Raw genomic sequence first — 25,852 nt, 5'->3', positions numbered from 1 at the left:
CTCTAATTTCATGTATAATGTAAAGGCCTTCTTTGGAGAAAAAAGCCAGATTCAGACCACAGTTTTTGGCTTCATTTAGATATTTAAATATCTCTACATAACATACAATAAATACTTCACTGCAGGTGTTTACCTGCATATAACTTTACATACCCTCTAACTTATACTATCTGGTAAAAGATGAGGCTCCACAAGCCTGTAGATAGACAGACAGCACCCTCTAATGGCAGAAAGGCATTATTGCACATAGTTACTGGCAACATGCCAGGTAAACAAATGTTTAAAAAGAGGTACTTTTTCTTCCAGCAGAGCACTTGACTATCATGTGAACACCCAAGTTCGAGCTCTGCTCCCTGATGTCTGTTTCTCTTAATAAATAATCATTCATATATCACGACATTTGAAAAAGTGTCTGTCTTCAAGCATTACTAACCAATTATTTTACGTTTATCTTCTATTGTATGTATAACCTTGGGGTAGGAGGTGAGGTGGTAAAGGTGGTCATTCTCATTTTGGGGGCGAGCTCAGAGGGGTTGGTGGGTTCGTAGGAGTGCTGGACGATCAGGGCGCAGGGAATGTCGCAGCATGCTGGGGGCTGGTAACGGGTGGCGGTTGGGGCGGTGGTGTTGGCGGTGTTGGGGGTCTGGTTCTGGGTCTGACTGCCCAGGCCAAGAGGGTGCTCGTTGGGGTTGTGAGGACACGGGTCGGCAGCTTGCCTGGCAGATGGGCCATCTGCCTGTGTCTGGCGTGAGTGTGTGACGTGCAGGTGGGTGTGTGGGCAAAAAGGGTTGAGAGGAGAGAGACAGAAAGAGAGGTGATCAAAGGCAGATGTGGAGTGTGTGTGTGTGTGTGTGTGTGTGTGTGTGTATATATATATATAAATATATATATATATATATATATATATATAGTTGGTGCGTATGTGTTCATGCACGTTGAGTGAGAAGATTAAAACAAGCCCCAAAATAAAAAAAGAAGCCAAACAGACGCACGGGCAGACACGCGGCAGACGGGCGGAGACATAGAAGGGATGAGTGACAGACAAGATCAGGCAGATGGAAGGACGGTAAGGTGGAGAAGAGAGAGAAGTAAATTGGAGAGACAGATGGGTGGGGGGGTGAGCGAGAAGAAAGACACGGCAGTCAGTCAGCACACACAGTTAAGCAGGTCGCTCTGTGTTGTGTCCTCAGAGAGACATTCACACAGTCGTTATATACCTGGAAAGGGGAGATGTTTAAATGCCATTTTGTATTGCACTCTCCCCCTCCTCTCTCTCTTTCTCTCTCTCTCTCTCCCCCTCGCCCGCTACACCCCTCAACACAGAGTACTTATCTACAGAAACAAAACAAAAAGGCAGTATGAGAGCTTTGAGCCACAGTGACACACATCATTGTAGAGAGTTAGAATGAGTAGACCGGCAATTCCCGTCCAAAAATAAATAAAAAATAAGAGGTTGCATGTTTTGCGTGTACCAAGGAACCCGATACACAAGAAAGTGCCAGCTCTCCTCATGCTAAATCTACATGGGATATAGATATATATAAAGACATGGTCAAAACCACAGATGTTACCATTATGGAAGAGTTCTGACAATGATAATTATTTCTGTAGTTACTCTCCGTTTTGAATTTCCAAAAGTGATTCAAATGGCAGAACTCTTTCATACAATCCTCTGGTTGCACATATAGAGCCCAAAGAGGCGTAAAGCAATACAGTCGCCCTGTTATGGATGAAATGGGCTCCAGAGACATGTTTGGAAATAGCTTGTCAAAAGTATTATGACCAACTTCCAAAGTAGCGCACCTTGATCATTTTTTTCATCAGCTGTACTGTCATTACAAGCACAAAACTGTCCCGGGACAAACCCAAAATGAGTTCAGATGCTTTGGAGCACAGCAAAAGTGTAATACACAAGAACATGACCATAATGTAAGTAAAATAAATTGAGGCTACAATAAATTTTGATATAATTCATTTGACCGAAGTGAAAAGACTCTTGAAGACTATCAACAACCCTAAAATGGCTTGCAGGGAGCCTGTTATTACGCAGTTATGCAACTCCCCTTTTTTTCTGTGTTAATAATACCCTTCTTAGATGTGCTTATTCTTGATACAACTTCTTGATTTGTCATTGGTCACCCACATTAGTCAACCCTGTGGAAGCGTGTGTGTGTGTGTGTGTGTGTATGTGTGTGTGTATTTGAGAGCGTATGAACGGGAAATACTCATAAGCAAACTGTTTACACCACGAAGCAGGGCTCAGAGAAAACAGTGTCAGCCATTCCACAACACAGAACCACGCCACAAACACAAACGCTGATGGACAGCCCAAAGTCAAAAGCAGTTAACACAGATTTAGAGCATACGGTATGAACGTAAAGGCATGTACACTTGAATGTGATATTAGACACGTAAATATATATATATAAGAAACACAGAGACACAGACACAGCATAGTTGTATTAGAGTTTGACAAGTGGATCGTGGGTGGTCATGTATGCAGAAAGCATGTATGGGTGTCTGTAGGTGGAAGGTGGAGGCGTTTGGTTCGGCCGCACACTTCGATGGATGACTGCGCTCATGATTGCCGATTCTCGGTGAGAGTAACGGGATTCTTGATTGCTGCTGATGAGAGGAGGAAGGAACAGAAAAGTGCCTGGGCTCGTGAAGCAAAACAAACTGAAGAGTAAACTACTGAAGCTTGCGACAATGGGTTTTATGACATGGTATACAGTGGTATGAAAAAGTTTGGGCACCCCTGATCATTTTCAGGATTTTCCTTTATAAATCATTGGTTGTTCGGATCAGCAATTTCAGTTAAATATATCATATAGCAGACAAACACGGTGATATTTGAGAAGTGAAATGAAGTTTATAGGCTTAACAGAAAGTGTGCAATAATTACTTAAACAAAAGTAGGCAGTTGCATAAATTTGGGCACCCTTGTTGTTTTATTGATTTGAGTACCTTTAGCACTAATTATTGGAACACAAAGTTTGTTTGGTAAGCTCACTGACCCTTGACCTACATACACAGGTGAAGCCAATCGTGAGAAAGGGTATTTCAGGTGGCCAGTAGCAAGTTGTTCTCCCTTTTGCATCTTCTCTGAGGAGTGGCACCATGGGAGCCTCAAAACAACTCTCAAATGACCTGAAAACAAAGATTGTCCAACATCATGGTTTAGGGGAAGGATACAAAAAGCTGGCTCAGAGATTTAAGCTGTCAGTTTCCACTGTGAGGAACATAGTGAGGAAATGGAAGACCACAGGCACAGTCCTAGTTAAGGCCCGGAGTGGCAGGCCAAGAAAAATCTCAGAGAAGCAGAGGCGAAGGATGGTGAGAACAGTCAAACTCAACCCACAGACCAGCTCCAAAGACCTACAACATGATCTTGCTGCAGAAGGTGTCACTGTGCATCGTTCAACTATTCAGCGCACTTTGCACAAGGAGATGCTGTATGGGAGAGTAATGCGGCGGAAGCCTTTTCTACGCACATGCCACAAACAGAGTCGCTTGAGGTATGCTAAAGCACATTTGGACAAGCCAGCTTCCTTTTGGAATAAGGTTCTGTGGACTGATGAATGTAAAATTGAGTTATTTGGACATAACAAGGGGCGGTATGCATGGCGGAAGAAGAACACAGCATTCCAAGACAAACACTTGCTACCCACAGTAAAATTTGGTGGCGGTTCCATCATGCTGTGGGGCTGTGTGGCCAGTGCAGGTACTGGCAATCTTGTAAGAGTTGAAGGTCGCATGGATTCCAGTCAGTATCAGCAGATTCTTGCCAACAATGTTCAAGAATCAGTGACAAAGTTGAAGTTGCGCCGGGGCTGGATACTTCAACAAGACAACGACCCCAAACACTGCTCAAACTCTACAAAGGCATTCATGCAGAGGAACAACTACAACGTTCTGGAATGGCCATCTCAGTCCCCAGACCTGAACATTATTGAAAATCTGTGGTGTTATTTAAAGTGGGCTGTCCATACTCGAAAGCCATCAAACCTGACTGAACTGGAGATGTTTTGTAAAGAAGAATGGTCAAAAATACCTTCAACCACACTCCAGACCCTCATTGGAAGCTATAGGAAGCGTTTAGAGGCTGTTATTTCTGCAAAAGGAGGATCTACGAAATATTGATGTATTTTTTCTGTTGTGGTGCCCAAATTTATGCAACTGCCTACTTTTGTTTAAGTAATTATTGCACACTTTCTGTTAAGCCTATAAACTTCATTTCACTTCTCAAATATCACCGTGTTTGTCTGCTATATGATATATTTAACTGAAATTGCTGATCCGAACAACCAATGATTTATAAAGGAAAATCCTGAAAATGATCAGGGGTGCCCAAACTTTTTCATACCACTGTATCTGACACAACGTTTGAGCATGCAGGTGTGAGGGCAAAGTCGCTGGGGTGTGTCATTGCAAGAGTGGCCATGGTGGGGAAACTGTCTCGATTGTCTAATTGGAAGCCATTACTTTTGTGTATATGATCCCAACTGATCACCCCAATAACATAACTGCACTCACTGTAAATAAATCCAGCTTTATATTTTTGACATAAATCACTATGCAACTAATTTCTCCACAAAGACATTTTATTAACTGTCTGTCTTACTTGACAGAGTAACTGAGGTGTTGGAGTAGGAAATTGGAGGCAGTCCTCATGCCAATTCTGCACTTTGAATGTGTCTTTCAGCTGCCAGTATACTGACTAAGCCAAGTTTTCTAGGCCCACACAGAGAGTGGGTCACCAGGCTGTCCTATTTTATGTGAAGCTTGCAAAAATGCACAGAGACATTTTGGCCCACTGTGACGGTCTCAAGTCGTTTTGACATCCACCATGACAGTAAAACAGAGGCCAAGAAGTCTTTAGGGTTTGCTTCACTTTATTCATTTCGTTTTAGGAATCTGGATGACTTTGAACGCACGAGACTCTAGTCCACTGGCTGTGACTAAGTCCAAATTGCATGCAATGGCAAAGATTTCCCCAGTTGATAAGTTTCAACATATGCAATTCATCTAATTAGCTGCTTTAAAGTTGACTTAAGTTTGTCTTCCTTCCTTCACCGAGTCAGGACATGCTGCGGTGGTCCCAGCTTGACTCTTTCCTGTTCTGTTCTCAGTAACCGTCTTTGCAGCTGGCTGCCCCGTTTGAAAACAGATGGTGATTTGGGATCAGAGAATGGCATTCCCACTGTTTTTACATGCATTATGACAGGGCTATTTTAGGAGGAAACCACAGATCAATATCTCAGACAAATAATAAAGTTTGGTGAGTTGAGCTCTTTTTTAAAAGTTGGCTTTCGAAACTTAAAGGATTGAGTGAATCGGTTTGTACAATATGTGTAATCACATCTCGAAGGTGAAGAGTTTGCTGTCTTTCAGAAAGAAGATAAACAACAAATGCAATATAGGAAATGTTATTATATAATTGTCATTGTCAGGGATGCACACAGCACACACTTGGGGACTTTATCTACAAAAAGAATTTCATCTTGCTGCACTTCTTTGTGAAAAGCGAGTCGTGTGGAGAATGAAAATAGAGAGGAAATCTGAAATCCCGTCTACTTTCTCACCTCCACACACCTGTACAATCACTGAGTGAAGTGGCCACGCTTGTTAAGACTGTTGCTCTCAGAAACTTTCTGATTCCGGCTTTCCTGATTGTGATGTGGGAAATGTGTAGGTGTGGAAGGTTTTTTGATGCTGTTCAATGATCCCATAAGCACTTTGTTTGAAGCATACCGACTCCTTTAGGACCTGCGGTTGCTGTGAGCAAACCTTGAGCTATACCAACGTCAATCAATAGGTCAATGCTGTGACAGGGTGAAGGATAAATGTCAGGGGTCAACCATCAAAAACAATCACGGATGACTGAGCAAACTTAATTTTTGCCATGGAAGCGCAGAAAATAACATTCTTATGACATGACGTTTTGCGGCAACAAATAAAATGCTCAAATAACTTTGAAATAAACCCTAATTTTTACTCTTACCAAGGTGGCTATTTTTCTAAACATACTGAATATAAGCTCACTAAATGGAATCGTGATATATGAAGTGCATCCATATGTGACTTCTAAATCAATAATAGTGATTTTAGCAGCCTGATGCCTCCATATGCAAAACCTTAAACAAAGAGAATCAAAGACTACTACCATTTAAATCCCTGCTGTCCCTCCTGTTCACTGACGCGACTCCACTCCTGTGCTCAGTCTGGGGCTGATTCCAATGGCTGCCCTTAGCGGCTAATGAAGATAGCGGGGGGCGGGCGTGTTTGTTTGTTTCGCAGCTGAACCACACTGTGCTTAACATGGGTTTGGGTTCAATTTAAGGTCTGGTGTCTTTGTGGCTGCTCAGTGGCAGACATGACTAGTGGTCTGAATGACAGATTAAAGCTGCTAACTGAGCAGGGAGGTGGAGGTAGGGGGTCTATGGTGTGTGTGTGTGTGTGTGTGTGTGTGTGTGTGTGTCTTTGAAGAATTGACAAAAATTGCCTGATAATAAATAAGGAGACACTGGCAGTCAGAGAGGCCTTGTTCGGACTCCCAGGCGAGATCTGTAAGGAATATCCAGATTGTATCCTGATTGATTTTGGGGGACTCTAGACAGCAAAAAAAACTTGGATTTGATTTGAGGCCAATCAGATTTCTACAGATGCATCAGTCTAGGTTCCTTGGTGACAACAAAGTCAAATCCATAGTGACGAAAGTGCTGAGCAGAATCCATTCTGCTACTAGCAGAGTGTTATGGCAGACAGCATGGATAGTAACAGTCTATGGACAGAGGCCAAAATAAATTGTATGCTGGCACTTGGTGTGGTGAGGGAGGGAGGCTTCTATGCAGGCAAAGCTGAACGAAATCTGAAACAAGACATTGTGAAAGCCCTGTTTCCAACGTAGCTATGTAGTCACTGACACCTACACTCTTACCAAAGAAAACCATGCAGGTAAGTTAGTGGTGTCTGGACACATTTTCAGTCTGATTGTCTGCAAATAATAGTGTGGACAGTCTGTCCTAAACGTCCGATTTGAGAAGCCTTATGGTATGGACACACCAAGCCAGCAGCAAACGGAAGCCGACTGGGACATTGGCTCACATTGCCTGTGTCTGGACCAAACATTTGCACTTTTGTTGCCAATTCAACACACTGAAAAGCTGTTGACAGGGGTACGACTAGTGCCAGCGGACTAGAGTGGGACATGCCGCCAAAACTAGGGTTACAGACCCTCACGACACCCCCCAACACTGGCAAATGTCTGACTGACAGCTTGGTGTGTCACAACCAGAGACTGTATATATGTATCTTATAGTCTATGATCACAGCCCTTGAAAAGGCTGCTGCATAAAATCCAGAATCCCATTTTCAGAAACGTTTGCAAACTGTTGATTGTCATGCAACAGATGTTGGAGGCAGGGACTCAAAAGTAATAACTGCGGTTCTTATTTAGGCACAATACATAGGCACTAAATCAACTTGGAGATACATAATCTTTGTTTCAGTTTCATTCAGTAGATACATGCTGACTGCTAGCATGCAGAGTAAACATCCAATATATTTAACTTGATTTACGAAAGCAATTAGATGGCAGAAAATGAAATTATGGCGGAAGTATAGAAGAAACTAAATTAAGCTTAAGTAGATCGGACCGCCGCCAACCCGCTGTTTAACATGTTGCTCTATTCTCACAAGCTTGTAGTGAGTTTAATGGCAACTTATGCCAGATGCATGATAAAGGCGCACATAGCGAACTGCCTGAAATGAGAGTAGCTTGCATGCGACCTTATATCTCAGTAAGAGGTTCGCAAATCTTCTAATAACATCAGCAAATCTAGCTGTAAAAAAATAAACAAACAAATTAAATAGGAAAGACTTAACATGGAGTGCAAATGGTATTCAATCAATGAACAAACAGCCCCAAGCACATGTGATAAACGCAACTAATCATTTGCTGCTGTTGATCTGCTCCAATCAGCTGCAGGTGGTATGTTGGACAGAATAAAAACAAAGTAAAACCTTCCCAGTGGTATATCAGATAGGCCAGCGCACGCTACAGGAATCCCAACTCATAATTCAGTCGGGATCATTAAAGTCACACTAGTCATTTCGCACTACTACACTGATATCATTTTAGTATGTAGTTTATTTTTATCCTTCAGGTCAAAGCGGTCACCTTTCATGTCACATTATTACCGTCACTGAAGAGTTAAGCTACAATTTAGAAATTCTAGAGATGTAGTAATGCAATAAATTTTGATGATATACCAATGTTCGCTCATTTAATCATCTGGAAGAAACGGCTCGTCGAGTTTTCGCGCTGAAACTTTCCTCTAAATTACTTTCCACATCACCGGTGTTAATGGTCTTTTCTCATGAAAAGTAACCTGATCTGTCATTAAATCGTCTTGGGTATAGTCACAATTTCCATTCCCCATCTTTTTGCCATCTTTTCTCATTTATTCTTGGTGGAACTTTAAATTAGTGTGACACCAAAGACTAGGGAGATGTGACAGACTTCTCTTACTTGTTTCTGGCAGTGAGAATCAAGCTTATATATAAACAGAACAAATGAGTGTAATTAAATATTAGTATAGGCAACTATCTAAATCTGCCTATACTGTAAACTGTCAAAACATCTCTATTTAAAGTGGCAGTCGGTTGGTTTTATTTCCATAGTTTAACAAAAGCCTTGGAAACCATTCTGCTTTCATTCTCTTAAGCCATTATCCACAAGGTAACCTTAGCCTGCCTTTATCAAATAGCTTCCTATAAAGTCAAAAAAGCAATTGTTCGACGATGAAGTAATTTACCTGATGGCCAAAACATTTTCTGCTAAGAATTAATTTGCGCTGCTTCGTGCCTCGGTCTAATTTGTTACCAACACAAATAATTAACTCTAAACCAAAAGTGAAAAACATTATTTCACACATAATTACATTTCTTTCAGTTTGTCAGTGCCATGGTTTGCATATCAAATTTGCTACACTTTGCCACAAATTCACAGTTTCGATTAAAGTTATTTACATAAAGACCTTCTCCTATTGTGTTTTGGTAAATATGGCAGTAGGCATGGGAGATTATGAGAGTAGGTGGTGGAAATTAAATTAGTAGCCGGTTCAAAACCTTCGCAAACCCCATTTGTGGATGAAGCAACTACTACCGAGAGGTCTGCAACACTCACTACAGCTGGTGAAGCTTGTGAACCATTAACACAAAACTAACTACTGCCATTTGGGCTTTTCTTTTGAACATGTGGCCTGTCTTATCTACGGTGGAGCAAAGTCAGCGCATTAAAAACAGACCGCATGGTTCCTACAAGAGGAAGGTGCTGCCAGAGTCATTTTGATTGCCTCAAATGATATCCCTGCTGAGGTGATCAAGCACACATAGGCTGATTGGATATTTCACAGGGTGCTGCTGCTAATTTACAAGGTGGAGTGTTGCTGCTGTTTTTTGCAGAGAACGCTGGTATAAATATCCACGTTTAATACCGTGAGTCAGTGTTTCTGACTTTCCCTTGGTCTGCAGCGTTCCAACAGGCCCTTAGGCTGTTTTTGTATTCTGCTTTTAATGTTGCCAGTGTCCTGTTTTTGTATATAAAAAAAACTAAAAACAACAAAAAAAAAACATTAACTTTGCAGAAAAATAAGTGGCTGATTACCCTGTTGACACTGGAGTATTTGCATAATTTTAAATTAATCAGCAGCTTCAAAACAGAATTAATAAAACATAAGGACCTCAACAACACTATCAGGATATAGAATGCATTATAGTGCCCAAGGAGCAACTATTTGTACGTTTTAAAAGAGTAAATGTAGAATACAACAGCTAAATTATCAATACTGACTTTGATCTGGACTGGGGCTGTGTATTGTCAGTGTCTAAAAAGATGAAGGGATTGTGTGGATGCAATGTAGACAAAGTACTGGGAGCCTGAATATTGAACTGTCAAGTCATAGTAGTTCAGCTCTGTGTGTGATGTGAGTCACCGAGGCTGTCAATTACGACATCATACTTAATGTTCAATGTCTTATTCGGCAGCTCTATGGCAGCACTGCAGTGAGGATTAATAAGGACTAACACGAGTGAAAAATTGACACTCTCTACAATTGAGCTGAGATAAATTTGCTGCTTAATTCAGTTTACATTCACATTCAATTTGCTTTTGGCCGAGAAAGTCTCTTTGGCTAATCAGTTTGATAATTTGATGGTAACCTTAATCACACAAACAATTACGATTATTAATGTGACAGGATGCTCTACAAGCTGACGGGCCCATTAGGGTTGTGACTGCGGGTGAGAGTGAAACGAATATTATGTTCTCAGGACTTCTGAAAACATTCACGTCTTGTTTGACCTTTCTCTCTCTCTTTATACATCCCCTGAGCTGAGACTATGAAAAAGATCAATGCCAGTTTTATTACTGGAGAGCTAATTATTTTATTTATTTTTTTGAGAGAATTTGCAGAAGCTTAGCAACAAGTAGAGTTCCATTGTGTGTTATCATGGGTTTAATTGACGATGTTGCTTGAGTGCGAATTTAGTTCATGAGAAGGAACAACAAGGGAGATTCTACTATACTACATGTCTATTTCTCAAGCATCCAGACCGTGATGACTTGTAGTTTGACTACAAAGTCTAGACTTGTTACTTCCCCGCTTTAGCTAGACCTGAAATTAAACTCAACATCCATCCCATCAATATCAGTTTACACTTTTCTTCCATTGATTGCTCCTTTCTCTTTGTTCTATGAATTTAATTTAGCTCTTATAGAATTGACAAGAACCTACTGTAGGCCTGCACCATCACTCTTCCATTCAGTCACCCATCCATTCCCCTACCTCCTTGGAGGGGACCCTAGATCCCTTCCTTCGTGACCACCAGCTTTCCACCATGGCAATGAGGCAGGAAAGCACCACGCCAGCTGCCAGGACGCAGAAAACACCAGCAAAGCTGTGGATGTCAAGAGCGTTGCCACGCTGTCGTGTCTGGATTGAGCTGTAGAGGTCACAGGGGCTGTCCTTGGGCCACCACTTCAGTTTCAGTATATCCATGTCTCCATTCTGCTGGAGTTCCAAAATTCTAGGAAACAGAGAAGCAGGGGGTACAATAAGAATCCATTTTTATTTAAACGCACACTAACAAAAGTAACCAAATGATACATGTTGATAGGGTACACGGTTGATAGTGTACATATCTGTTTTTAAATCAAACTACTTCTAAAACTTTTATTTTGTAATATCAGATTTGTGGAAATTAAAACACGTAAACATTAAGTAAGTACATAAGGCAGACATGTCTGAATTAATGAGCAGCAAGGTGGTAGCAACATTCAGATAGTAAGGGTAATTAAGTTATTGACCGTGTCTCAGAGACATTTTAATAATTACAGAGTGAAAATTATTTGTATCGATTCAAAAACTGATAATTAAATATTGCCAGAAGTCAACTGCACAAAACATGACGACACTGGAACTTGAAAACTGCAGTTGCTGTTACTCCTCTTTTCCATTTGAGGGCAGTGTTAGACAGTTAAAGTCCTCCCTGATCCCCGACAAGCATATTGGGCTGTCAAACTCATTATGGCTAACATTAATATGTTTTGCAGCACAGCGCGACTACACTGCCACAATGTCATTATGCAGCCTAGCTTTAGTTCCACGATTGATGGCTTCAGAGAGGATACAGCTCAGAGGTTGATGGGGTCCCTCTGTTAGCCTTCAGCTTATTATTTAACTGGGTCGTTCATTTTGGTTTAGAGGAGAACCGCAGACACGTGCAGACGGACAGGCGTACAGATATTTAACAGGCGATCTGGCACAGAGCAGAGAGGAGCACACGAAAAGAGAAAGAGAGGCAAAGGGGAAAATATGCATACACCCTCCTCACATACACATACTGTACGTACCGACACAGAAAACAAACAGAAGAATATAATACCCCATGGATAAAGTAAACATTCACTGACTGACACCAGCAGGGTGGCTACACATTTAGACATGCTCAGAGCCACAAAGCTGAATGCATGCATAGCCAAACAAACTTAACCAGGATTCATGGATGAGACAGATGTTTGCAATTATCTGCAGAACTTCCTGGGGGCAAATGCCTCAATGACAACATGAATGACAGTGCCCATCTCTCATCTTGGTTTTCCCTCAGACGGAACACACTGAAATGGACTGAAATCAATCAAGAAATGCAAATGAGGCCAGCAGATAGCTTACATAATTAATTTCGTCCACAATAACTAGAAAAACATGGATCATTTCAATTTAGATCAGCTAAACAGACTGACCAAATCACTCTAAAACCAGGTGACTCATTTAGAGACATAGGCTTATCAAAAAGGTGAAACTAGGTAAGTATATGGCGTAAATGGCAGTCGAGAGGAGAGGAGAGGAGAGGAGAGGAGAGGAGAGGAGAGGAGACGAACAAACTAATCCGAACAGTAAATCCACCAACAGTCATCCTAATGAGAGATCATGTTCACCAACTGGCGACTTGATTGCAGGATTGTTTGGCTTGCATCGTTGCAGATTAGCACAACAGTGAGGAGATAAGCCTTTCATATCGATTATGCGCAATATTGACAGAAAACAAATTAAATCGACCTGATCTCGTCGGATACCGGCAGCACTGGTCTAGTTATTCCCAGGGTGTTACTCTACTTGAAGAAGCAGTCGTAGTAGTCGGTGTGGAAGTCCTTCATCACATATCAACTCTGTTTTTTGTTCTATTTTTTATTTATTTGGGAATACAGTGAGCCGTGCTCCCTTTTCTTTCAAACACGTTATTAAGCTACATTTAGGCTGTGATATTGTATCACGCAGGACTTTTACCTCTGAAATTGCTTCACGCTCGACCACTCTGTGCACACTCTCAGCTAGATTGCTGATTGCTAAAGGAGCAATAGCCCGAAAACACTTCACTGTTGCATTCAAGGCACGTTCTTACATTGCAAGTTGACACACCTAAAATTGGGTGGTTGAGCAGCCACCAGTGTTTACTTATTTATTTATTTTTATGTATTTATTTAACATGAACTATCAAGGTAAACACCATTATAAGAAAGCAACCGCGCTAAAGCTAATTCTTGGCTCCTGTCCTAGGTGAGGGCTTTTAAAGCTAGATAAACACAGAAAAAAGAATCATGATAAAAACACACTGTGCTTGGGGTTGAACAACTTCATATTTGTAAAGTCGAATATTATTAGTCGACTATTATGTAATGAAAGTCCAGTCGACTAGTCACCTGTGACGTCACTAAACACAGAAGAACATAATGGTTAGCAACAATGAATACCTGAATACTGTAGGGTCTCACACAAAAGAAGCTACGCAGCCTTTTCTGCAAGGTAATTGATGCTTGAACACGGGTGACTGTCGGCCTTAGCCCACGCCAACACCATAAACACCGTCAGTCCGACACTTCTAATATGCGGATCTCACTCAGCAAACTCGCAGCTCTACCATAACTTCCGTTTCTCGTGTGGTGCATTCACTGACAACAAGGACAAAAAAAAAGCACGCTCTACAATCACAGCACCAATGTCAACTAATAGAACACAACAGAACTAAACATAAAAACATGAGCTAATCAATACTGTGCGCGGCAGATATTGCTTATATAACTCGGCACCGTAAATAGCATTTTCTAGTAGCCAACTCCACAGCGTGTTGTAAGATGTCCGAACAAAAATATCCTTTTCCATGTACTGCAGCTTAAGTTCTAATAGCTTTGACAACGAAATTCAAATGATTTGCAGCCTCCTTCTCTCTGTTACCACCGGGCGTTTGGTGAAGTTGTTCACTAACTGCTGGCGACAGCATTTGAAACCATTCTTCTGCTAGCATACCCGCGAGTGTGCATTGCAGTAGTAGGCCTACGCTTGTTGTCGTTATTTCAAGGCTTAACTTACATATTTAGCATGTCACTGTAGAACTGGCTTCATCTTACCTTAGTTAAGTATTTCCACGCACTTGATGAACCGCTGATAGTTTGCTGCAACGACCGCACCTGTTTATGTCACGTGATCAGAGACTAGCTCGTCACGAAGCTTAAAGCGTCATGGCACAGGTGTGAAGTCGACAAATGGACTCGTCGAATAGTCTGTACAACCCATATTGTGTCCATGTGTACAGTGCTGTGAAACCCACAACAAGTTTTTTTTTTTTTAATTACTTACCTGGAATAAATACACAGGCATCTGAAGCCAAATGCTTCTTATAACTTGGCAGAATTTTGCATTCACACTTTCGACTACAGCCACTCCAAAACCTTAATTTGATTCCTTTGAGCCATTCAGGGGTATACTCATTTTTGCTTGGGATCCTTGCTGCATAAAACAGTTGTGCTTGGGCTTCAACTCACAGAACACCCGGTTCTCCTTTGGGATTTTCTGTCACAGAGCAGAGCTGATTTTTCCCTTACATATTGTAAGTCTCTATGGCCCTGAAGCAGCACAGCACCCCACAAAATTACACTGCCACCCCCATGCATTACCACAGGTATAACTCTCTTTTTGTGAAGTTCGGTGTTTGGTTTGCGCCACACGATGGAATGGGACTCCTGTCTTCCAAGCAGTTCAACTTCTGAATCACAAGTTTACAGAACATTCTCTGAAAACAAGCGAGGTGTGCTGTGACAAAACCCAGACGGCCCGGCCCTCAGTGTTCCTATTAGCAAGCAGTAGTTTCTGCCTCACTGCCCTCCCATGGATGCCATGGTTGGCCAGGAACATTGACCTTTTTTTGCGGTCAGAGAGGCTTACAGTTCCTTGGATGCTTCCCTTGGATTTTGTGACTTCATGGATGAGTCGGCGCCATGCTCTTGGAGGAATTTTGGAAGGTCAGCCACTTCCAGGAAGGTTCCAGGTCTTCTCTATTTGTAAATAATGGGCATCACTGTGGAGCTGTGGAGACGCAGAGCCTTAGAAAAAAAATGTAACCCTTCCCAGACTGATGTCCCTCAATCAGATTTTTCTTCATCTCTCCTGGAATTACATTCAAGTTCAAAATAGTGCACTTCTGCCGAGACCTTTTAGCCAATTTCATGCTGTGAAAAAAGTCTGTTGGAGCGATGATTTGATTGAAGAGGGCTCATAGTAATCAGGCCTGAGTGTGTCTGGTTCAGCTGCAACCGATTATCAGTGCAGCTTGGTAGTTCTTTGGATTTAACTACTTTTCAAAATACCTTTTTTTCACTGCATAGTAAATGCATGTCCCCTATGTGTACTCATTGACGCATATTTATTAAGTGCGATAATAATATGCTATTGTGTGTGTATGAGTGTGGTATATATACAACAAGTAGATTTGACAAGTCAGTTTTCTCAGATTACTCATACAATTACAAAATTTAGTGGCCATTCATTGATTGTCGTTTACTGTACTGTGCCCTAATGGTGAGTTTTTTTCTGAAAAACCTGGATGATCAGAAGTCGCTTTGCACCTTGGAACTCTGCAATTGCTTATAATTGTCCTTCTAGTCATCCTTTGCTTCTACATTCTTTAATGAATGGAGTCATTATCTGAGGCAAGGCCATTTATGTACTTAAATATTGTTTTATGAATACTTTAATCCTTTTATTTTTTATTCTTTTTGGAGAATTTGAGAACACTGACACTTCACTGGTCACAGAGCCATGGCCGTAAAAGTTTGTTTGTATATCACATTCTATATCGTACATTTGAATTGCTCACTATATATTGCAGATTGGGTTACTGACGTGAGATCTGGCCCCGGAAAACCAAAGCACCTGGCAGCTGTTTTGAGACATATACACAAAATACACAGAGAACCAAACTTGAGATGACGATTCAAAGTGACACCTAAGCACTTACTGTAGTTTCATTCCTTTGATTTGCTTTTGATCAGTGTTTTAAAAATATCTACACTTTACTCTTTAATGAATCTAATTAACATCCTTAAATATGTCTCAGTGCCAAGCAGATATACTAGTTCTTCAAATTTAAACAGCATCTTTTTATTACTTAATGAATGTGACACAGAAAAAGAAAAATAATGGTATGCGAAAGTTGAAATGAAGTGTTTATTCCCTGGAGAAGTGCTGCGCTTTCATACAGTACTGACCTTTTTATCTGACAACAGATGCTTCACACACACACACACACAGTGAGAAGCACACAAACAAGCTTGTGTTCTGACAAGGCTTCAGAGAAAGACGGATTACACGCAAGCTAATGAGATGGAATAAGAGCGATCCCACCTATCACAGAAACCCAGGCAATGTTTTGTCAAAATATTTCATCATTTCTTGCTTGGAATTCAGCCATCTTGTAAAGATTTCTTGTCTGTGCTCATGTCTTTTTTTGTCTGTTATAAGGAAAGGCAAGCTTTATGTTTGGAGTTGCTGTCCGTTATCTCTAGTCATGTGTTCACTGTTCTTACATTTCCATGTTTCATCTACTTAAACATCTGTAAACTATGGGCTTCAAAAGCTGGGCTTTAAATGCTTTCACTACAAAATGTGCTTACTCTTTACATTTGAGGGAAAGTGTTAATATTATTAGTAGTCTAACAGTCAATTAACATTATTTATTTGAAGAAGGAACAATCGATGTCTCCTGAAAATAGTGTAAATGCCAAATGTCCAATAGGAAAGCCTAGGATTATAAATTTAATTTTAATATTTTTTAAATGACCTTGCTATGCGGTGTGGCGCTGTATATACACAGATCAGCCACAACATTAAAAGCACTGACAGGAGAAGTAAATAACATTGACCATCTTGTGACAATTCAGGGGAACTTGTGAAACTTTTGGACCAGGCATTTGTGTGGATGTTACTTCGACATGTGTCACCCACCTAGACCAGACCAGGCAGCCCCACCACATAGCAATGACACTCCTTGATGGCAGCAGCCATCCACAGCAGGATGCAGCCTGACATAGGCACACACAGACGGTTTAGGAACAACTCAAAAAACATGAAGAACAGCACAAGGTGTTGACCTGGCCTCCAGATTCACTGAATGATCACGTATCTATGGGATGCACTGGAACAAGCCTGATCCAAAGAGCCCCCTCCCCTCAACCCATAGGACCCAAAGGCCCTCATTAACAACATTCTGTTGCCAGACACCACAGGACACCCTCAGAAGGCCTATGTCTATTCTCTGATGAGTCACAACTGTTTTGGAGGCGCAAAACAATATTAGGCAGGTGGTCATAATGTTATGCCCGTGTATAGGCCAAGCTAAAGATGTCGTTTCTGAAGAGATTTTCAAATATTAAAGCAAAAACTCACAAAAGTTCAACCTCTACCAGTGAAAAGGATGCAAAACAAAAGATTAAATAATAACTAAAAGACTTTCTCCCCAGCTCGACCAAATATGAAAAAAAGATCAAAAGATTAAAACAATCGTTTCAAGAAGAAACTTTCCTCAGATGAATTATTGGGGTGTGACAGAGCTGGATGTATCCTTCAGTCTTTGAGCGAGGACAGAGCAGAAGAGATTGGAGATGCAGGACAGAGCACATTCTCTGCCCCCTATTACAACCCAGCCTGCAGTCGAGCTCATCATCTATCATTCTGCACTAATTGGCCTATCAGAGTTATGCAAAGTCTGCTTCCCAGATAGACCCTTGAATCAAACCCTAACACTGACATGCGCTCAAAAAGAAACTGGACCCATACTGGACATGCATTTGCATTTAGCTCCATATTTCACTCATTTAGGTTAATATGTTTTTATCCTGCCTATGGATAGAAACACATTAACATAATGTTTTGATTCTGTAATTGCAAAATCGTACAGGGAAGAGGAATTGTTGGTAATATTATGTGATGCTTGTTGCCATGTTTTTTCCCCAAGCATCTAAATGTCCAACTCTGGCAGAGTAATGACTGATGGTGCAATCTAACAGTGAAGAGAAAGATGTTTACTTGCCACCCATTTAAATAGGACAGCAGTCCAACATGCTAATTCATAAATGGAATATGAGCTTGCCTGGGAAATCTTGTTCTGGTGATGTGTCGGGCCCTGGTCCAGAATGATTGCAAACATGAAATATTAGTTACTGGAGATCTCTGTTAACTCTTCGCGGCTACCGTGCACACGTTCCATCGCATAGCTCAATATTCCTTAGCTACTCGACTAACTAAGGAATACTTAGCTATGTGTGAGAGAAAGTGAGCACGGTGATGTTCATTTTTAAACATACAAAAGCAGTTACCACTGTTCTTCATTTATCTCTATCCACGGCTGACAGGCAGGATGAAAGGCCACTGTGAGCTGCCTGACAAAAACATGGGTTGAGTCAAAGGGTTCCTGCAGTACACCATCTGTCTAGCTCTCTAATTTGGCTGTCGCTGTGTCACCAAAGAAACACATCTTCTCTCTCTCTCTCTCTCTCAAAAAAAAGGCACATATTTTCGCCCGTGCGCACGCATATGGGCGAAAAAACACACAGTCAGAAATGTAGCAGCATGCGCAAGATGCACACACAGACGCGCACAGCTCAAAATAAACTCTGAGTCTTTAATGCGTGTTTGTTCGGAAATAGTGACGGACTGATGAAACGAGAGCGGCTAATTAAAGTGTGTGCATGTCTGGGTGTGACTCATGGCCTTTGTTTGACGCAGCTCATGATAAAGCACAGGAGAGGAAATCTGACAACTACTCCATTCTCCCCACAGCGGTGTGCTTTTCTCCGCACAGTTATCCAAACTGCTCCCCGCCTTAATCTTTATATGGAGTCCTAGTTACTGAACTATACATGTACTTCTTTTACTTTCCTTTAAGGCCGATGAGGGTTTTTTCTCCCCTCGAGAATTCATCACTCAAGACATTGCTGCTTGAGGTACCAGGAAATAGTTCCATTTAATCACCAAGAATGATGTCTACTATGCATAATTTCAGTCTGAGGACATACAGTACAGGTATTGGCGTCACGGCCTGCAATATATAATGGTGGGGTTGCTATATTAATGTCAACTACATGGTCACATCTAATTAAATGCTTCATTGTTAACTAAAAGATACCTTAAATGTGACAGTTTCAATGTCAACGCCGGCTGAGAGGAGTAATGTGTGCGAAAGGTGAACTGTGATTCCAGAACAAGAATAATGTGTGTCAAAATGGATGTTACGACCCGTGTGCGCACACGTGTCCACGTCGACAGTGACTATGTGCGTTCGCTTTGCAACGGTGTCCACGTGCACACATGGGCGCGGTGCGTGCATCTCCCCGCGTCTCTGAGCGTGTCCACGAAACAGCTGGTGCCCGGCAATTGTGCATTAACACCGTGCGCGTAATGAGTTATCACCTTGCTTTAAGATGGTTGACTTTGACGGGGGGTGGGGCGGGGGGGATCTATAATGACTTTAACGCTCCCACTAGCTGTTAAAGCAAATGAGAAAGAGTTGCCCGTGTGATGGGGGGGGGCAACCGTTGTGTGCCGGTGTGTGTGGATATGTGTGTGAGCTCTGTCACCGCCTATCTGTTCTCTCCGCAGTGGCCGTTACAGTGAATGTGGACTAGATGTTGCCATGGCAACTCTATGGCAGCAGCCTTGATGGCAGGATGATCGCACATTATTAGTTGACTCAAACTGAAGAAGAAAAAAAAAAGAACAGCATAGTGATTTATATAAAGGACCAAGAGGCTGAAGACTGGAATGAAGAAATATGGGGTAAAAAGAAAAGAATAAGATAAGATAAGAGCGGCCTGCAGATTCTGCCCAGTGAAAAAGCACATTTGAGACAGAAAATATACTGAGATCACACACAAGGGGAGAGAGAGAGAGCAAGAGAGAGAGAGTGTGACTCAGGATCACAAGGAAAATGTAGGTATAGCTACGTGTATGTAGTGTGGACACGCATATTTAAGGAAGATGAGAAGCCTTTTCACAAAATGGAAAGCGAGGAAGGCTCCAGGAATGATGACATATTCTTCCTCTTGGGTGGTTTGGTTTGTCTGTCTTCATAAGGATGAATCTGAAACATAGCCCTTAAGAGTGAAGACATTTTGCTGTTGTGAGATTGTTTCTGTGACATCTGTGTTCTGTCAGGGAATAATGCAGAAAGGTTTAGTTATTTAGCTATGGTATTCGACCTGGTATTTGTCTAGATGTTACTTAGGGCCCGTCCACACGGAAACGCAAAAACGCCGAAACGCAGAAGTTTTTCATCGTTTTGGCCTTTCGTCCACACATATCCTGTAAACGCATTGCCCTAAAACGCACTTTTCTGAAAACGGGTCCCAGGGTGGAGAAATTCGAAAACGCAGCTCTTGCGTTTTCATGTGGATGGCGAAAACGGGGGAAACGATGACGTCATCGCCACACTCCCGAGCAGCCTTCCACATCCCGCGAGACGTCTCGTAACAACATCAACAACAATGGCGGACTACATGCTAGTTTTCATGCTGGAGACGATATTGAGCCTATTAGGGTTACTAGGGCAAAATATCACACTCCTGTGCCACCACGCTGAGCAAAAAAGGTCGATTTGTAAACAGCGCTCAAGATTTGTGCGCATGCTCCGCCTCTTCCTCTCCGTTTTTGGTGAATTTCTGAAACTGAAACAGCGCCACCTATAGGCCTGGAATATGAAGTAGTGTTTTCGGTCGTGCTGAAACGGATCCGTGTGGACGCGGATATTTCTTGAAACGATGATCGAAAACGGAGAGGGAAAAGATCGTTTTCGTACGTGTGGACGAGGCCTTAGACATGTACCACCCACCTAGACCAGACCAGGCACCCCCACCCCATAGCAATGACACTCCCTGATGGCAGCAGCCATCCCCAGCAGGAGGCAGACACACACAGAAAAATGCTTTACGAACAACTCAAAAAACGTGAAAAACAGCACAAGGTGTTGACCTGGCCTCCAAATTCACTCAACCTCAAACTGATCAAGTATCTGTGGGATGCACTGGAACAAGCCTGATCCACAGAGGCCCCTCCCCTCAACCCATAGGACCCAAAGGACCCTACTAACAACATTCTGTTGCCAGGCACCATAGGACACCCTCAGAAGGCCCACGTCCATTCTCATTTACTGTTCTGGAGGCACAAGGGAGACCTACACAATATTAGGAAGGTGGTTGTAATGTCCCTGCGATAGACTAGTGACCTGTCCAGAGTGTACCCCGCTTATTGCCAGATGACAGCTGGGATAGGCTCCAGCCCCCCAACCCCGCGACCCTTCACAGAACAAATGAAAGGTCGCACATATACGCTAAATCACAGGTATCAAAGTATCAAAAAAAACCAAACATGGCCCATTCTGAAGTTGAACCTGTCTTCTCCACTAAATTATTTAAATCCATATTACTTTAAAGGTGTGTTTTTAGGTGTTCTCCTGACTTCACTTGACAACAATGTCTATTTGTAACCGGTCTAATGAGCTCCTCCTAATGCTGCAAATGACATCCCTAGTGGAGTGAAAATGGACTGTTAAGAGATGTCACACTGTGTTGCAGCTCCACTGCTGGGGAGCGGGGAGTATCTTTTCAACTCGAATGGATGGCGGGGCTTTTCCAAACAGAGACTGCAGGCTACAAAAGTGAGTTCTGAAAGCCTCTTATCTCAGCACCTGGCAAACCAGATCGTTGAGTCACTGGTATTGATCAACTTTCGCTTTCAACCCCTTCTAGATGTATTAGGGCTATTTTCTGCTATGGGACGATAAAAATCTCACTTACAGGCCTTTAAATGCACTATAACTCCATATATTGTGTTGATTCTGCAGTCTTCCCCAGGCCCATCCATAAGGCCCCTATAAATGGAGGTGATGCGCCTTGCTTCTCTTTCCCCGGGAGCAAGTTTTACTGCATCTGTAGCCAGTTAAAATGCAGAGCAGTGTGGGTTAGATGATCAAGCATAATGTGAACCAGTTCAGTGAGTTTCTGAGCTGGATAGATAGACTTAACTGTTTCTGTAAGAGGTGTCAAGGCATAGTGCGTCATCTCGGAGCGTACTACCGTATGAGGAGCAGCGAAATATGTCTGCAATTGTTATAGGAATATTCTTCCCCTGTCACCTCGGTAGCAAACACAATTTCAAATTGGAGACAGTGAAAAGTAGAAGTTGTGGTGAGATGAGAGTTGGAAAGAGAACGTGAAGACAGAGGGAGAGGAGACGAGAGCGGGCCCGAGAACTGGGTAGGATGAAAAATTGAGTGTGAAAATGAGATGGGAGTAAAAAAAAAAAAATAAAAAAAAAATAAAAATCTCCTGGCAGTGTGTTCAGGCTGAATGGATGGCTGACAACAAAATCATACAACGGAGGAAGGGGGAACACTGGCGAGACAGTAGGAGAGAGAGGATGGATGAAGAGAGTTGGGAGGAGTAAAGAGAGCAGAAAAGACAAAGGGTATGATGAGGGAACAGAGGAAGAATGTCAAATGAAATGAGCAGAGGAGGAGGGGATGAGAGACAAGGATGTTATGCTAAAATGACTTTGCTGCTCTGAGACGACCGTTGACTGTCAACTCCTTAAATGAGAACAACACTGGGTAGACAGCTCACTTACCAGCTTTACACAAAGATGGCAACATCAGCGGTCTCTAGCTGCCTCACTCGTGTTTGCCCCACAGCAAAACATGATGGAGATAATAAAAGTCAAAAAAGTATCTAAAGTAGTTTCACAGTAGTTCCTGATGAGCCCAGGCCGTCAGAGTAAAAGCCTATACTCTGACAACATGTGACACGTGAAAATACATGCACTAAAACATGAACGGCGACATGAAGCAGGCATATAAGTATTTTAATTTTTTAAACACTGAAGGTTGGCGGTGGTGGTGCAGTGATTAAGCAGCCTTTACCGTGAGAGCTTAGCTCAAGCATCCATGTCAGCAAAAAACTGACTGAAATAATCTTAAGTGCTAGATTTTCACAGGCTGAAGGTCTGTTGGCAAGTTGTTCCGGTAGACCCCCACGCCACAGAAGCTGGAATGGTTGACAGCTTAAAATACCTCAAGCCGGACAATAAACACAGCTTGGATCAGCATATTAACAACATCCAACAAAGGATCAATCAAAGACAACCAGACACCAGTAAATTTAAAGGACTTAATGCTGTCTCCCAACTCCTCCATCTGTCTGAAGATTTGCTCAACCTGTCTCGCTCTGCTGCCAAGACAATACATCTTCCAGCACCCGGCCTGTCAGAGATCAACAGCAAGGCCATGAAAGGTAAAGCAATCACAGTAACACAGGGCATTACACACCCATTTAATAGCCACTTCACTCTAGTGTACTCTGGGTGCAGGTACATGACCCTCAGAGGCAGAGGGGCTCACTTTGGCAAAAGCCTGGTACCTGTAGCCATAACAGCCCTTAATAGGGTGACTCACTAAATAACTGCATGTTTTGATTCCATGCTAACACCCTCTGCTCTGCCTGACGGTCCCAGTATTAATTCAACGAAAATACAAGTGAGTCTGGCCCAAGTGAGGGTCTCTCACTCGGACGGTACTGTGCAGACACTGCCTCCAAAATCGCAAAATGGCACTGCCCGTATCCCTGGGAAAATAGCGTCAGTTTGGCCAATGCAAGGAAGTGTGGACTCATTGTCCATATTCATACATTCTATGATGGTGACGTGTTAAGGTTTTTAACTATCATATAGCGTTTTGTAGTTGGTGGTTAGCACTGATGCCTCGCAGCAAGAAGGTCCCGGGTTCGAATCCATTGGGCGACTGGGGCCTTTCTGTGTGGAGTTTGCATGTTCTCCCTGTGTCTGCATGGGTTCTCTCCGGGTACTCTGGCTTCCTCCCACTGTCCAAAGACATGCTAACATTCTAAATTGGACGTAGGTGTTAGTGTGGATGGTTGTCTGTCTCTCTGTGTTAGCCCTGCGATAGACTGGCGATCTGCCCAGGGGGTACCCCGCCTCTCGCCCAAAGACAGTTGGGATAGGCAGTGTGTAAAAAATACACAACAATACAAAACAACAAATGAACTAACCTGATTTTTGACCTGCCAATAGGGACTGAAGGGAATGAATCAATCCCAAAGAAGACAAAACAGCAAGAACAACAACTAACAGTCTCTTGGAGCATTCATAGTTTATTTGTCCAAATCAATCGACCGCTTGTTCAAGTAGGGTAGTGTCTGAGATATGGCAACATCAATCCAGTCCGCAAAGTGCACCTTCACCAGATTCTTTCCCTGTATCAAAGTTTTAAAAAGCTAAGAGCAACCGTGACTGAAGCATACTGATCCACACATCAATAACCCAACCTCTGCAAAGTCTGTTTATTCAACCACAGTCCACTGGAGTCATCTCAGACAGAAAAGAAATACTCGTCCAGCTCGAGTGGTGCATATTTTAGTTATTTGGTGTCAAATATAAAAATAGAACCTTATAAGTCTAACCAGTGATCTTCCAAGTCATAGAATGAGTCTCATTTTAGTGGCAGAGATAACACACAGCTCTTTCTCACGGTTAGTCTGCACTACCAGGCTAGTACTGGAAGAAATTTGATGAATTTCTAAAGCAGCATTAAAGTATACGAAATGAGAGCAGCCAGGATTGTAGCTGACACATTTAGCAGACAAAAAGAAGGTACAGATGAGATGTACAGATCATTTCAAACATGGAGATTTTCTCATTGAAAGATCTTCAGCAGTCTAACATGACATGCATGACCAAAGACTTTGAGAGCTGTGGTTGACTACAGTCACCATGTCATCGCCATGACGAGGAATCATCGTGAGTTTAAATCATATTACTTCAAGTGTACAAGAAGTGCGGAGTACAAAAGTGAACAAGCTGTTTGAACTTTCTGACTCCATGTCCCTCTGACATACACAAAAGACCTGTCTTTTTTTATCATGGCAGACATTTTGGCTTGTCATGGTAAGGAAAGCAAGGAAAGATGTTCGCTGTGACAAAGGTCTTTGCAGAACTGTTGCACCCCTACTAACATGAGAGCCAAGGATCCTTCTTTGCTGCAGAGTTCAGTGCACAACAAGAAGCATGGCAAACTCCTCCTGTTCAATGCTGAACAGTTCTCGAGAGTAAAGTGAAAAACACACAAGAGTCTTGTATTGTATGACTCTCGTGTTGCCACTGTGTTTACACAGTTGCTCAAACGGAAATATGCTATTATCCATAGATCAACAAATATATATATCAGAGAGGTGGTGGTCGTGGTGGTGGCAATCACTGACAAGCATAGAAGCATGGGTCACCACGGGAAACAGACACATCATAAACACAGAAACTCCACGGGGCAAATGTTAGAACTAAATCCTACTGTGAGACGCCATTGTTAATCACTACGCCACCATGTTGCCCTTTCAATTAACAGTGTCACTATGGGGAAGCCCAAGGAGTGAGAGAGGTTATTTACCCGTGGGTCTCTGGTCCCTCAAGTAAAGTTTGCGAAGCTTAATTATACCAATTAGCACTCTCAGGGTTCAATGCCATACACTTTGTCAACAAAGTTTTCAATTAAGCGTCATTAAGCCACAGTGTGTGTGTGTGTGTGTGTGTGTGTGTGTGTGTGTGTGTGTGTGTGTGAACTGGAAAAAGATTATCAAGTTGAAGTGTGACAAACAACATGGCCATTAACCATCATCAGACAGCAAGGCAGTGCTGGAAAAAGAGCGAGAGAAAGAGAAAGAGAAAGAGAGAGAGAGACCACCATCATTAATTGTGATTAATAAAGGTTTAATGATTATACTAAACGTGTGGGCTGAGTTTGACTGTGATGAATCGCTAGAAGAGTGGCAGTTTTAGAGTGACAGCGCTTAGACGAAGACAGAGAGCGGAAGATGAGATTGACACTTGACATTAAATCCGATTTTTTGATAATCTGGAACAATGTCACTGTTGTAGAAAACAAACCCAGACGCAAACAA

At 42.3% G+C, this 25,852-nt stretch overlaps 1 protein-coding gene across 1 annotated transcript in view; it reads right to left on the bottom strand.

Moving 5' to 3' along the window:
- Nucleotides 1-25,852, bottom strand: part of grid2 (glutamate receptor, ionotropic, delta 2) — a gene marked incomplete at its 5' end in the record, with an annotated part of 464,751 nt that overhangs the window by 3,982 nt on the left and 434,917 nt on the right. Inside the window, one exon of the mRNA XM_084550704.1 lies at nucleotides 10,851-11,091. Coding sequence (XP_084406830.1) covers nucleotides 10,851-11,091 — 241 coding nt within the window. The remainder of the gene's footprint in view (nucleotides 1-10,850; nucleotides 11,092-25,852) is intronic.

This window comes from Chelon labrosus (assembly GCF_963514085.1).
Source record: "Chelon labrosus genome assembly, chromosome: 9".
NCBI lineage: Eukaryota > Metazoa > Chordata > Actinopteri > Mugiliformes > Mugilidae > Chelon > Chelon labrosus.
This window is presented reverse-complemented; position numbering and strand designations above follow the sequence as displayed.